Here is a 13,322-nt window from a genome sequence, read left to right as displayed (position 1 = left end):
TGTGTGTGTCTGTGTGTCTGTGTCTGTGGGGTGAGTGTGTGTGTGTGTGTCTGTGTGTCTGTGTGTGTGGGGTGAGTGTGTGTGTGTGTGTGTGTGTGTGTGTGTGTGTGTCTGTGTGTGTGGGGTGTGTGTGTGTGTGTGTGTGTCTGTGGGGTGGCCCAGCTGGCTGTTCTCAGCAGTAAGGGGTCCTCACTGGCAACAGGACAAAGCTGCGTCAGACAGAGAAAAACACGAGCACAGAGGACCAGGTTTCTCCCTCTCTCTCTTTTTCTCTACCTCTCTCTCTCACTCACTCTCTCTCTCTCTACCTCTCTCATTCTCTCTACCTCTCTCTCTTTTTCTCTACCTCTCTCTCTCACTCACTCTCTCTCTCTCTACCTCTCTCTTTCTCACTCACTCTTTCTACCTCTCTCTTTTTCTCTACCTCTCTCTCTCACTCACTCTCTCTCTCTTTACCTCTCTCATTCTCTCTACCTCTCTCTTCCTCTCTCTCTCTCTTTACCTCTCTCATTCTCTCTACCTCTCTCTTTCTCACTCACTCTTTCTACCTCTCTCTCTCACTCACTCTCTCTCTCTTTACCTCTCTCATTCTCTCTACCTCTCTCTTTCTCACTCACTCTTTCTACCTCTCTCTCTCTCTCTCTCTCTCCCTCTCTCCCCAGGTTCTGAGAAGTGCAGAAATGCTGAGTAAGCCGGTATATGTGTGTCTCTACGTCTGCAGGGGACTAGTGTGAAAGTGAAGCACAGTTTGTGGTTTTCTCTTTCTGCCATCATAATTATAACACATTTCACGCTCTTTCTCTCGTACACATAGAAGGAGAAAGAGAGAGAGACACACACACACACATGTAGGAGAGAGAGAGGGTGTGTGAGGGTGTGTGTCTGTGTGTGTGTGAGAGAGAGAAATAGAGAGAGGGAGGGAGAGAGAGTCAGTGAGGCTGAATCACTGCAGTGCTGCTGGGGAGAATCAGGAATGAATCTCAGACAATAATCACAAGAGGAGCCTTCCAATTCAGCAGAACTCAGTCGCCGATCATACATGACCCACACACACACACACACACACACACACACACACACACACACACACACACACACACACACACACACACACACACACACACACACACACACACACACACACACACACACACACACACACACACACACACACACACACTCTGGTATACATCCATATCCAGAACACATCAAATTGAGATATACACAGACATATGCAGGCAGACCACACATGCATGCAGTAATAAACACATACACACACATGCATGCCGTAATACACACATACACACACATGCATGCAGTAATACACACACACACACACATGCACTCATGCAGTAATACACACATACACACACATGCATGCAGTAATACACACATACACACACATGCACTCATGCAGTAATACACACATACACACACATGCACTCATGCAGACATATGCATGCAGGTAAGCACACACACGCAAACGCACACGCACACACGCACACACACACGCACACACACACACACACACCATACACAGAGGACTGCGTATCAGCATATTGTCACACATTTATAATAATCAGCCCTAGTCTGGAAAGTTGTTTATCCCACTGACTGCACTGACCAGCCCTTCCTCTATCTCATGTTCTGCCTCTCCTCTCTCCTCTCCCCATCCCCCCACCCCTGACTCATCCTACAACTGCACTCCCTGTCTCATTAGGCTGATGTACAGGCAGGGATGTCACCACTGGCTTCCCCTTCTCTCATCCTATCACTCTCTGACTCTCTCTCCACCACTTTCTCCTTCTCTCTCTCTCCGACTCTCCATCACTTTCTCATTGTGTGTCTCTCTGCTCTCTGATTCTCTCTTTTCTCTGCCTGTCAATCACTATGCCCCTCTTCTCCTCTCATCTCTCTCTCCCTCTCTCTCTCTCTTATTAGGATCACTACCTCTGTGCAACTCTCTACTTCCCTGTCGTTTTCCTTCCCCTGCATCATTCTCTCTTTCTCTTTTTTGTCAGAGTTCTCTCTTACAACACCTCTGGGACTTGCATATGTGTCCGTTGTCACAATGTCCCTCTCTCTGTCTCTGCCAAACACACACACACACACACACACACACACACACACACACAGAGAGAGAGAGAGCGAGGGCGAGAGATCTCTGTTATCTCTGTTCCTCAGACGTGATGGTGTTGACACCTCAAACAGCCCAATTTCTTCTGGATTCTGTAGCAAATGCAAAAATAAAACCTGACATTTCACTGAGGGTCGAGTGCGTCACATTCAACGTAAACACAAGTTAATGACCTGATTCGTTTAGTGGCAAGTTATCAGCACCAATACGTTTCTTTTTCATTTTTCATAGAGCATAGAATGCTATCTCATTTTCAGTACAGACCTCAATATCAGCCAGCAGTCTGGAGATTGGTGATTGCCTCACGTGGCATGTTCAGGTCGGCCATGTTGCTTTCTTGACACCTGTGGTTTACCTGGAGAAGCTACACATTGTTCTTTGCTTTGGCCAATCGAGTCACAGCGTCTGCCAGATTTCTGCATGTTTTGGCTGCCATTTTGCTGCGTGCTGACACAGGAGACCCTGGAACTTTCCAGGCTGCTGCTCTCAAGAGCAGTCATTCAGGAGGGAAAGCTGGGCATTTTTGCCCCCTGGTGGCATCCTATTTGAACTGCAGGGCCTTCGGACAGCAAGGGATAATTTCTCTCATCCAGTTTCACATTCTCATAGGCTGTTCATATACTGCTTAATGTGATTCAGTTTCACAATTTAGGCACTAAATATATGTCTTTAGCAGCTAAATGACTTGATTCCATTTCTCTACAGGTCTCACACCATCAGCATCATCTGGTTTGTCTAAGATGCAAAAAGCGCTGCACTGAAGAATATCGAGCACAAGTTGGAGCACAAAATAAAATAAAATAAATAAATAAATAAATAGCGATAAATGTGCTGCGTCACAACAGGTGTGATATTTTGACATGGAATACAGCCTTCTCCTTCCATGGTGAGAGTGCACAAGGCGAGCACTAGAACAGTGCTGTGTTTGTTTATCTGCACAGGGGATTATGTACGTGTGTGTCTGCATGAGGTTGTATGTGTGTGTGTGTGTGTGTGTGTGTGTGTGTGTGTGTGTGTGTCTGCATGAGGTTGTGTGTGTGTGTGTGTGTGTGTGTGTGTGTGTGTGTGTGTGTGTCTGCGTGTGTCTGCATGAGGTTGTATGTGTGTGTGTGTGTGTGTGTGTGTGTGTGTGTGTGTGTGTGTGTGTGTGTGTGTGTGTGTGTGTGTGTGTGTGTGTGTGTGTGGAGAGAGGAGCCCAGCATGTTTGACAGACGGTGAACAAGAGAGAGGACATGACACATGCCAAGAATCTCCTCGTATGTGCCTCTTTCCCCTGTCTCGGCCTCTTCTTGTCTCCTCTGATGTGGTTTACTTTCAGTGACACAAACAAAAACTGACCCAGAACAAGCTGTACAAAATGTCCAGTGTTGTACAAAACATCAAGATATTTAATGGTACTGACAATTACAAAATATCTTCAAAATGAAATAAAAATGTTGTCTTGTCATGGGTCAAAAAAAATGATATTCAGAAAGCATTCATGGCCTCCAAGTTACAAGCACTAATCTGCCATTAATCACAGGGTGAACGATGAACATCTGAATAAGCGTCGTCACTGTAGTTTCTCTCCTTTCACTCTGCACTGTTTCAATGTCTCCGAACATTACATTCTTTAGTGTCCACAGTGATTGATAAGATTCAGGAGAGAGAGGGAATGAACCCTGTGATAGCCTCCCAACCCACCCTTTAAAGTAAACACCTACTTCAGTTCATTCAAATCGCTCTCAATTCATTTGGCCTGGCCAGCGTCATAAAGCGGCCAGACTACCTAGGGGGCTCTGATGCCTCTTGGCCCTTTCAGACGGTGCCCTCGTGGACCTGTGCCACCTTCTTCTGGAGGTTCTTGCTGAAGGGCATGAGGAAGTCGTCAAAGTCCACCTCGTGGGTGAAACGCTCACGCCTCTTCACCCGTTGCTGGATCAAATAGCTGGTGCTCAGCTGCTTACCCCACACCTATGAACGCAGGACAGGAGATGGGGACATGTGTGTTCGTTCGTCCACCTTCACTCTGCAACACGGCACTGTGGCTAATTGACAGATGAACCCATGCTTTCCTAAATGGCTGGTGTGTGTGTGTGTGAGCCCACATCTGCAGAGTACTGAGTTGAAAAGCTGTAGATATTTATTATCTGTGTAGTCTACAGGCTACATTGTTTCAATACATGTTTGGAATGTGTGTTTTTTTTTTTTTTAAATCACACGCCTTAAAGTCACAGATCTGAGAGTAACTGAACTTAATTTAAAAGCACAGGACCTGCACGATGCAGGAAATGATAAAGAAATGAGCAACACGTCTGTTATTTTACAAGAAAATACTCTCTGTTCAACAAAATGTGGTTGTTTAGGAGGTTGAACTAGGTAATAGCGGAACCACATTCTTCCAAGTGAGTCGGACATGTGGTTTTCTTTGGGGGACATACCACTCGGGGCCTGAAGGAGATGTCCACAGGTCTGACTATGCCACTGGTCAGCCGGGTGTTGTACATGACCACAGTGTCATCTTTGCTCTTCTCTGCCGTGGCCTTCTGGGTCAAGGTGCTGTCTGCAGGCCGTGCTGACGTGCTACTGAGGGCGCCTTGGCTCAGCTGTGGGGTTGTGGGGGGTATCAGAATGACAATCACTCAATCACTCAATCAACCAGATACAACTGCATGCAAAGCACGCTTGTCTTTGTTTTGCCAAATCCATCATACTCTACATATAATTTGAGAAAGGGTCAATCTTCGGAGATGAGAACTTGCACGTCTTGCCTGATATAAATTCAGTTAGCCAGCAAGTTCATTTAGCTGACCTATAAACTGGGAGGTTAACCAAATACTGTGCACCTCACTTTCAACATACAGCCAATAATGTATCCTGAGTGTGACTTGTTAAAAAGTGATTAAAAAAATCGAGGACCCAATCTTAGAGCAGTTAGCTCTCAGCAAGTAGAGTCTACAGAGTGAATGAGGCGTGTTCACCAGCTTGCCAACACTGTTCTGTTGAGAGGTTCTTTCCTGCTACCAGCGCTAGCTTGTCCTGGGGTAACCTGAGCTGTCATGTCTCATTTGTCTACAATTCGCTGGTTTAGAGTGACAGAGTCTTGTCTCTTGTTCCTCTGTCGGCTGTTCCAGACTGGCCTTTAAAAGGATGGTGAATACACACGGCTATACAAGGGCAAACTGTCAGCAAATTACCATGTAAGTATTTGGTAGCAATGTAGCAACCACACCATTGTAATTGAAAACTAAAGGCATCACTACACAACCTGATAATTATCAGGTATATGTCAAGATCTTTTTGCTACAATAACAAATGGATATCGTTACTGTGTCTGCTCAGAGGTCGACTAGGACTAAGCCTTTATGTAGCAGAAGGGCCACAATGTAACAATGCAAAGTTGTTCACATGGCAACAATTTCATGCTACTGCTATCAGCTAATCTCCACATGGAAACACTCAGACCAAACAGAACACCATTATGGTGGGAACCGGTTATCGCTTCAAATTGATGTGTATATTTTTGTGTTGAATTTTGTGTGTTAAGAGTGATCAGAATAAAATACGTTGGTGCCGTTTTGCTTCTTACCTTCTCCTTGGCTGAAGTGGTGGCTGGCCTGGCTTTAGCCTGTGGTTTGGCTGCCTTGCCTCTCTTGTTTTCCTTTGGTTTTGGCAGGCTATCCATTTTGGCCTTGACCAAATCCACTACTCTCAGGTCTGCATAGGCCCAGGCAATGTCTAAGCAGTTCTGCTCTGCATATAAAATACCTCTGTCAGCTACAATTGCCATGACTGAGACAGAAAGTTCTGGCAAATACAATAAATAAATAAATAAAATGGCATGCTGGTTGTGCAGTTATCCAAAAATGTTGCTGACTAAATGAGACCAGCTTTGTAGTCCAGCTGGGTATTGATTGTTCCAGCAACGATGCTGTCAAGCCAAACTGATTTTGTTACACAAAGGCCAACAACTCTGTGGTGGAACTTTTGTATGAAACCACCCATAATACTACTACTACGCAAAAATCCAGATTGAAGTTGTCTCTGGAACATGTCTAGGTTACATTTGGTCTACAGTCTGCTCCTATCTGCGGAGGCAGATGAGATTGCAGTGAGGTTGGGAAACCATTGTGGGGAGTAGACTAGTTGCTTAGATATCACCACAAGCATGTATTCATTGTTCAGTAGGGGGTACAGTGGGGCCAGAGGTATCCCATACACTACAAATCCACTTAAGACTGATATATGTGTGTATGTTAACATTTTTAAGCAATGCCACTCCTGATAGCCACAATGAAACCAGGGGTCACTAGTATCTTTAGGACTTGGAATCTGGCAATGATAAATAAATATTGTGTAATATGTAATAATGTTGCATTATCATGTTATCCATCATTATTGACCCAAACAGCTGCCAAGCATATCACCATCCAAAGACCGCAGCCAGACTAGTCATGTCTTGCTACATTGAAGTAGGTGAACGGGTACCTGTCTTGTTCTTGGCGTTCACCTTGGCCCCGGCTTTGATGAGGTACTCCACGCATGCTGGCCGGCAGCTCTCGATGGCCCTCATGAGGGGCGTTGCTCCATTCAAAGCAGGCTTGTCCAGCTGAGCACCCGACTCCACCAGCAGCTCCATGATGTCTAGCTGGCCGGCATGGCAGGCGTGGTGCAGCGGCGTCCAGCTGAACTGGTCCTTTGCATTCAAGTCAGCCCTGCCAGGGGGGGGGATACAGTTTTTTATAGAGCGCAGTTTTTCATGACCGATGTATGGAGATAGTGGCAAAGAAGATGTTGGGCCCACTCCAAAAAATGGGAAAAACACATCAAAATGTTATATCATTCAGCCATTTACAAAGCAACTAACTGTAGACATACGTAATACATAGAGTCACTTAGTGTTTGTTATTTGGGATCTGAGCCTTTTTGTATTGCTAATTATCTTAAGTACTGATCTACAGGAACTGCTATTATCAGGCCACTCAAAGGGTTTACAACCTAGACCTGATGTCAAAATGAGAAACATGCATCAAAGTGGAACCCTCGTTGCACTAGTTGACTAAATAAAAAAGCAGCACAGAAGAGATTCAAAGTGTTTTTTGGAATGTGGTTGATCTCTCTCCTCACCCCAGCAATTGGAATAGCACACCGGAAGATTCCCATTCCCATATGATGTCATGTTTTGGTTCATAGAAATGTTTAAGGTTTGATTCGGCGGCCAGAACTATAGTGATTGTAGTTGGTCTGAGGCTACAGATAGTGTTGGGAAGTGCCACAGGCTTTCTGTGCAAAGTCACTCCTTTATAACACTGTGTTGAGCTATTTGCAGCCATTTAGCTGTGTGGGTTTCATGGTTGCATAATGGCAAATTGTTTCCACTTCAGATGCTCTTACACAAGCACGTACATCGCGAGGCATTGCAGAGTTGAACGCGGTCAGGGCATCTCATCTGTAAAATGCCGTTGCTTTATTATGCTTTGTTTTTTACACATGGAGTGCGTTTCTCCACCTCGTGGCTCTGATTTTGCACAATGACTCAGGCATTTCTGTTCTGAATGAGGAGAAATAGCTGGATGCTGCTTTTAAAGGGGTTGAGGATGTGGAGGACCCTGACCTGAAACAAACTGATGATTCTAGAAGAGCACATGGACTAACACTGGAGCTTGCCGTTCACTCTACTAACTCCTCCCCCTCACCTTACTTAAACCCTAATGACTAACCCAACCACAGAAATAGCTGTTTTTTTTGTGCTATTGCTGTTGCATTTGCGTGTATAGGTAGCTAATTCATTACTTGTCATTCTAAAATGCTGTGATCGTCTGTTCTTTATTTTTGTTCACTGCAGTTTATAGCTTGCTATTTGTGCTGTCATTTATGAACCGGTTTTTTTCAAAAATGTAAGTGTCCTGCTGTATGGATAAAAACCTGCTCATGTATGACTGCTTTTCAAATAGTCCCTGGGAATATACATAGAGCTCTTGCAACTTGAAGAGTTCATCATACCAGTTATCGCTCCGTTAACCTCCTCCAACTAATCTAACTTAATTTCAACGGAACTGAATCTGAAACTATTTATACATTATTCTTACCTTCTCAGCTCACCATCAACCTCGCACTTTGCACCTACGTCCCCCCCATTCTGAAGTGGATCCTTACCCCAGGTTAATCAGGAACTGGGCCACCTCATAGTTTCCATAGGCACAGGCAGTCATTAGTGGGGTCTTGTAGAAGCGGTCCTTCACGTCCACGGGAACGCCCTCCTGGAACGCCAGCTGAAGGGACCCTAAGTCGCCTGTTTTAGCACAGTGGGTCACGTTGACATAGATCTTCTCCGGGTCATCAATGTACCAGGCTGAGTCATCCTCTATGGGGTGCTGGGGTGGGTGGTCGCGGCTAAACCGGTTTGGGTCCGTGTGGTGGTGGTACGCCTCCACCATGAAGGTCGGAGGACCACCATCAGCCCTTCGGTAGATCAGCTCAGGGGGGATGGTGCAGATGGGAAAGGGGAGGGTGAATTTGCCCTTCTTCTTGCCCTTGTTGCCCCCTTTCCCCCCCTTCTTCTTCTTCTTGGGGCCATAGGAGTCCATGACAACAGTCTTCTGCAGGTACTTGAGGCCCCTGAAGAAGTCGTTGATGTTGATCACACCCTCGCGTTTGCGGTCATGAGCGATGATCACCTTGTGGAGCTGGAGCTCGTCCACGGGGGCCTGTAGATTCTCCAAGACTGTCTCAAACGTCTCCTTAGAGACAGTCTCCTTAATGCAGTCCCCAGACTTCTCAAAGGCTTTCCTCAGGGTGACCTCAAGCTCCTGAGACCAGTCGTAGAACTTCAGGGCCCAGAGCTCGTTGGGATTGGGCACGCCAGGTCGGGAGAACTTCCCGTGCAGTCTCTCAGCTTTCTTCAGCTCCTTCACTGCAGCCTTGTGGCCATTGTCCTTAGCAATCTGGCGTGCCAGAAGGCCTTCTTCATTTTTCAGTTTGGGATTGCAGCCTAAAGCATAGACAGAGAACATTTAGTCTTCTCTAAAGCATAGACAGAGAACATTCTTTTTTCTTTTTCTTCTCTTCTTTTCAAGTTTTGTTAACTGACCTCCAGCTCACTGGTGAATATTTAGTATGGTATCGCTACAGTCCTACTGTAGTATATGTTAATATTGTATGACTCATTTGTATGGGAGCTCATACAGCTGGTATCCAGATGAGGCAAAAACACAAGAACCCAGTGAACCCCTTAAGACATTTGTTAAAAACTCTCAAAGTGGTGCTACACCAAGAATAACAAGCATCTGTTTTGGATCTGGCATTTGGCAAGTTAGCTTTAAGCCACTGATGGCACTGAGGAATGATGCCTAAAACTAACGTTGGTAGCAACTGGCTGTATATTTAGAGGCAAAGTATCAACATAACTCCTAGGTACTGTTACCTCTCTGAGCAAGAAACCGGCAGCACTCTACATATCCGCCACGGCCTGCATAGTGTAGAGGAGTGTCCCCTGCTATGGTAACTGCACCCAAGTCAGCCCCATACGCAGACAGCACTCGAATGACCTGGACAAAATAATCAATCAGTCATCAGTAAGTAATACAATATAATATAATATAATGTGCAAGCCTAAAGCATGGACAACTACATACAGTATGTGTAGTTGCTTGCAGTCCAACAAGCTCTTGATTCGTTTTACTGAACGTCTTCACATATACAACCGTTTAGATGTTTTAGTGGCCCGGGCACAAATAGTAGCAGGCTGGAACTCCCATAGTCAGAGGTGTACCTCAAAGAACCCTCCTTCTGCTGCAAAGTGGGCAGCGTTGAACTTCTTCTTGTCGAGTGCGTTGGGGTCGCCACCCTTCCTGAGAATCGCCCCCACCAGCTCTAGGGCTCCCACCCTGGCTGCCTCCATCAGAGCAGTGCGCCCTGTAGTCTGGAAATGAAAATTACCCAAATGAATGGCTAGCAAACATTACCAATATCATCACTTAATCTTGCAAGTCGAGGCAATGCTCATTGTTTAAATGGCTAGACGGAAATTCTGAGTTGAATATTCATGCATCAGACATATGCCAAACACTTATGCTAGATGAGTTGGCTTAGACAGTGTCCCATCTCCTCTCCTCCATTTACATACAGACACACACACACACACACACACACACACACACACACACACACACACACACACACACACACACACACACAGTTTGCTTCTTTATTTGGATTTGGTAAATAAGTACATATCATGGCAAAATCCAAATTTGGAAGTATTAAATTGCAGAGAAAGTTTCAGTCCATATTGTACATTAAGGGTTAAGGTGACACCTGCGCCTCCAGATGAAGAGGCTACCAATTAGTGCTGATATAGAGCAGACCTTTGTGAAGTTTTTGCCCCTTTTCTTAGAGAGTACACAGATATGCAGGCCTCGCACACACATTTTATGCACATGACTTAAGCTACCAAAGATCAGGGCAATGACTTTACATGAGTAGCCATAGTTGGTTAAAACATTACTTAAGGGTGAAACTATCTCTGCAATGTAATACTTCCTCTAAGTCAAATTTGGATTTTGCCATGATATGTACTTATTTATCAAATCCAAATAAAACACACTCATACACACACAATGCAGCTTGTATTAGGCAGTCATCTCAGGCTCTAACATGCACACACACACACCTCATCTGTGGCATCAGGTTGAGCCCCTCTCTCCAGCAGGAGTAAACACATAGGCAGGCAGCTGTCAGCCTGTGCACAGGCGAGCTGCAGGACGTGCTGGCCGGTCAGGGATGCGTTGTTGATGTCGAACAGAGCCTTGAGCACCGCATGCAGGCAGCGCATGTGGCGTTTAGTGGGATAGATGCAGTAGAAGAGCACACCTAGTGGACAGACAGAGGGAAGGTTGGGTGGTGGCAGATGAGATCGGACAACTGGATTAGCAGGGGTTCGGTTGTCAAATAGTTTTCTGTTATTACAGGCAATGAGCTACAATTTAAAGGATTTGTGTATGTGTCCATATGTGTTTTCTATATGCAGCTGTCATATACATTATAACTTTGTCATGCAAAGTTGCCTTCTTAAATTCCATTTTTAAATGTGTCAAATGCCTTAGTATAAATAGTGTCAGATTAATACATGTTGTCAATGTTGTGTAATGTCAAAAGAGATCCACAGTGCTCAACAAGGTATACCAAATTGCAGTGTCCTTCCCACAGAACCACTGGAGCGGGATTTTGAAATGGAGACCCCTCTTACAGAGAGTGAGAGAGAGTGAGAGAGAGAGAGAGAGAGAGAGAGAGAGAGCACAGTCCTTGCCCTGAAGTTTGGATCCAGGTGCCACTGTACTTCCAGGGTCACTAACCTTTCCCCTCCTCGTCCAGCAGGCTCATGTTAGCCTTGTGCTTCACCAGCAGTGCAACCACACCATCATGCCCCAGCTCAGCGGCTAGCATGACTGGCGTTCTCCCCATCTTGTCCTGAACATCTGGGCTTGCTCCATGGGACAGCAGGAAGCCCACCATGTCGAGGTTGTTAGCCACGGCGGCTAGATGCATGGCTCCTTTGCCTTGCCGAGGCTCGGTGAAATTAAGGAGGTTACCCACGCCGCGGGTGATCAGCTTTTCGATTTGTAGTTTGTTGCCCTCGTGGATACATTGTAGCAACCGATAGATCTGCAGCTCCTCCAGACGGCCTTTGGCCACTGGACTAGCCATCATTGACTTCTTTTTAAAGGCTCTAAAATTTTAAGCATCGTGATTGTTGATATTTTATATACCCAGGTCTAAGATTCATTATTTTAATCCTTTCATTCAAATAGCTTATTTCTCACTGCTATCAGAATACACAGGACAAGGCAGGTCGACATGAAAACCATTTAGCCTATTCCTGTACGGAGCAAGCCAACGGGATAGTTAAACCGTCGTTACAGCCTACAATATTACTTATATGCTCAGCGTGATTAAAATAAATCACCTTGTGCGATAACAGGCCTTTAGGCCTACCTCACACATTGAAATACTTCGTGCAATGCATGACATGTAAAGTAAGCCTAGCACGTGAGGTTTTGAATGTCAACACACTTTTATCTTACTCCGCAATGCATTTTTAACTCAGGGATAACTTACCATACAAGCTTGACTTCAAGGTAGTAGGCAACTGTTGCTTGTTCTTTCAATTAGACGGAGGCTAATGACTTCTGACACCACTTTTAATTACGCTATATAAACATAATGTCTAGTACCAAGATCATTAAGTTTAAATGCAACATTGTTGCAAAGCTCAGCGTCGGACTGACTCTGTGAAGACTGGGGTAGATCACCGTCTCTATGGCAACAGAATGCCAAGAGCCGCAGAGGCCTTCGCCGGGAAGTCGGCAAAGATCTTGGGTGCTCACGTTCTTGTTAATTGGTCCCCAGGTAGAGTTACGATACATGGGAGAGATCACTTGACCAGGATAGAGTCTCAGGAGAACCAAATATCAGTTTACATGGCAAATGTTTTCAACCGTGTGATATACTTTGTGGTCGCATGACAAGCGAGTGACAGTGCGCCGTAAAGTCAGTGGCATACGTGACATCATAACCTAGATAAATCAGAGGTGACTCGTTTAAATTATTTAAAGTGGAATTTGACGTCCGTTCAAAATTGCAACCGACATGCTCCATGCAGACACCAGATGTCACTAAAACTGCGTTAGTAGCATATCATCTATCGTACCTTAAAAGCCTTGAGACCATAACTTCAGCAAAATATGACACTGTATGCACAGGGGATTCTGGACAGGGTTTATGCAGTATTTTATGTGTTAAAGTCCAAAAACTGTTTGTAGGTGCTCCAAGGTGGATATTTATATCTCCCCTGACAGCTGTGTTCAACCCTATTTTGAAGTGCAGCATACCATTCACATAAAACTTCTGTGCTGTAGCCCCTACCTAATCTTCATTGACCCCTTTTTATGAGTGCATCCAGGGCCCTTGGTTAATGTTTCCTCTAAAGAGACTAGAAATCAGCCAGACCGAGAATCTCTGTGTAACGAGCCTGCCCTCAATGATGCACATGAGGAAAAAGAGTGGTTTCCACGAATCTGTGACTTAATCTTCACATTCTTGGCGTAGAACTAAGGGCCCAAAGCACACACTCAACTTTAGCTTCAAAGAGACAGGGTTTCAAGAGTGGATAAAGGGGGATAAAAATAAAACAGAGAACACACATCCG

The 13,322-nt window shown here is 45.2% G+C and overlaps 1 protein-coding gene across 2 annotated transcripts; it reads right to left on the bottom strand.

The window, feature by feature from the left end:
* Window positions 1-3,504: 3,504 nt before the first annotated feature.
* On the bottom strand, window positions 3,505-13,240 carry ankef1a (ankyrin repeat and EF-hand domain containing 1a). 2 transcript variants are annotated; one of them, XM_031581442.2, is made up of 10 exons: window positions 12,233-13,240; window positions 11,470-11,843; window positions 10,788-10,987; window positions 9,888-10,037; window positions 9,540-9,663; window positions 8,273-9,107; window positions 6,605-6,831; window positions 5,706-5,869; window positions 4,558-4,722; window positions 3,505-4,090 (listed from the first exon to the last, which is right to left on the bottom strand). In XM_031581442.2, exons 2-10 carry the CDS (start codon window positions 11,822-11,824, stop codon window positions 3,935-3,937), a joined length of 2,376 nt encoding a protein of 791 aa, XP_031437302.1. In that variant the 5' UTR covers window positions 11,825-11,843; window positions 12,233-13,240; the 3' UTR covers window positions 3,505-3,934. The 2 variants fall into 2 exon arrangements, with proteins under 2 accessions (XP_031437302.1, XP_031437301.1); XM_031581441.2 differs by having other exon boundaries at window positions 11,470-13,240.
* Window positions 13,241-13,322: the final 82 nt, after the last annotated feature.

Source organism: Clupea harengus, chromosome 15 (assembly GCF_900700415.2).
Source record: "Clupea harengus chromosome 15, Ch_v2.0.2, whole genome shotgun sequence".
In the NCBI taxonomy this organism is placed as follows: Eukaryota; Metazoa; Chordata; class Actinopteri; order Clupeiformes; family Clupeidae; genus Clupea; species Clupea harengus.
The sequence above is the reverse complement of the archived record's forward strand: the minus strand, read 5'-3'. Positions and strand labels throughout refer to the sequence as shown.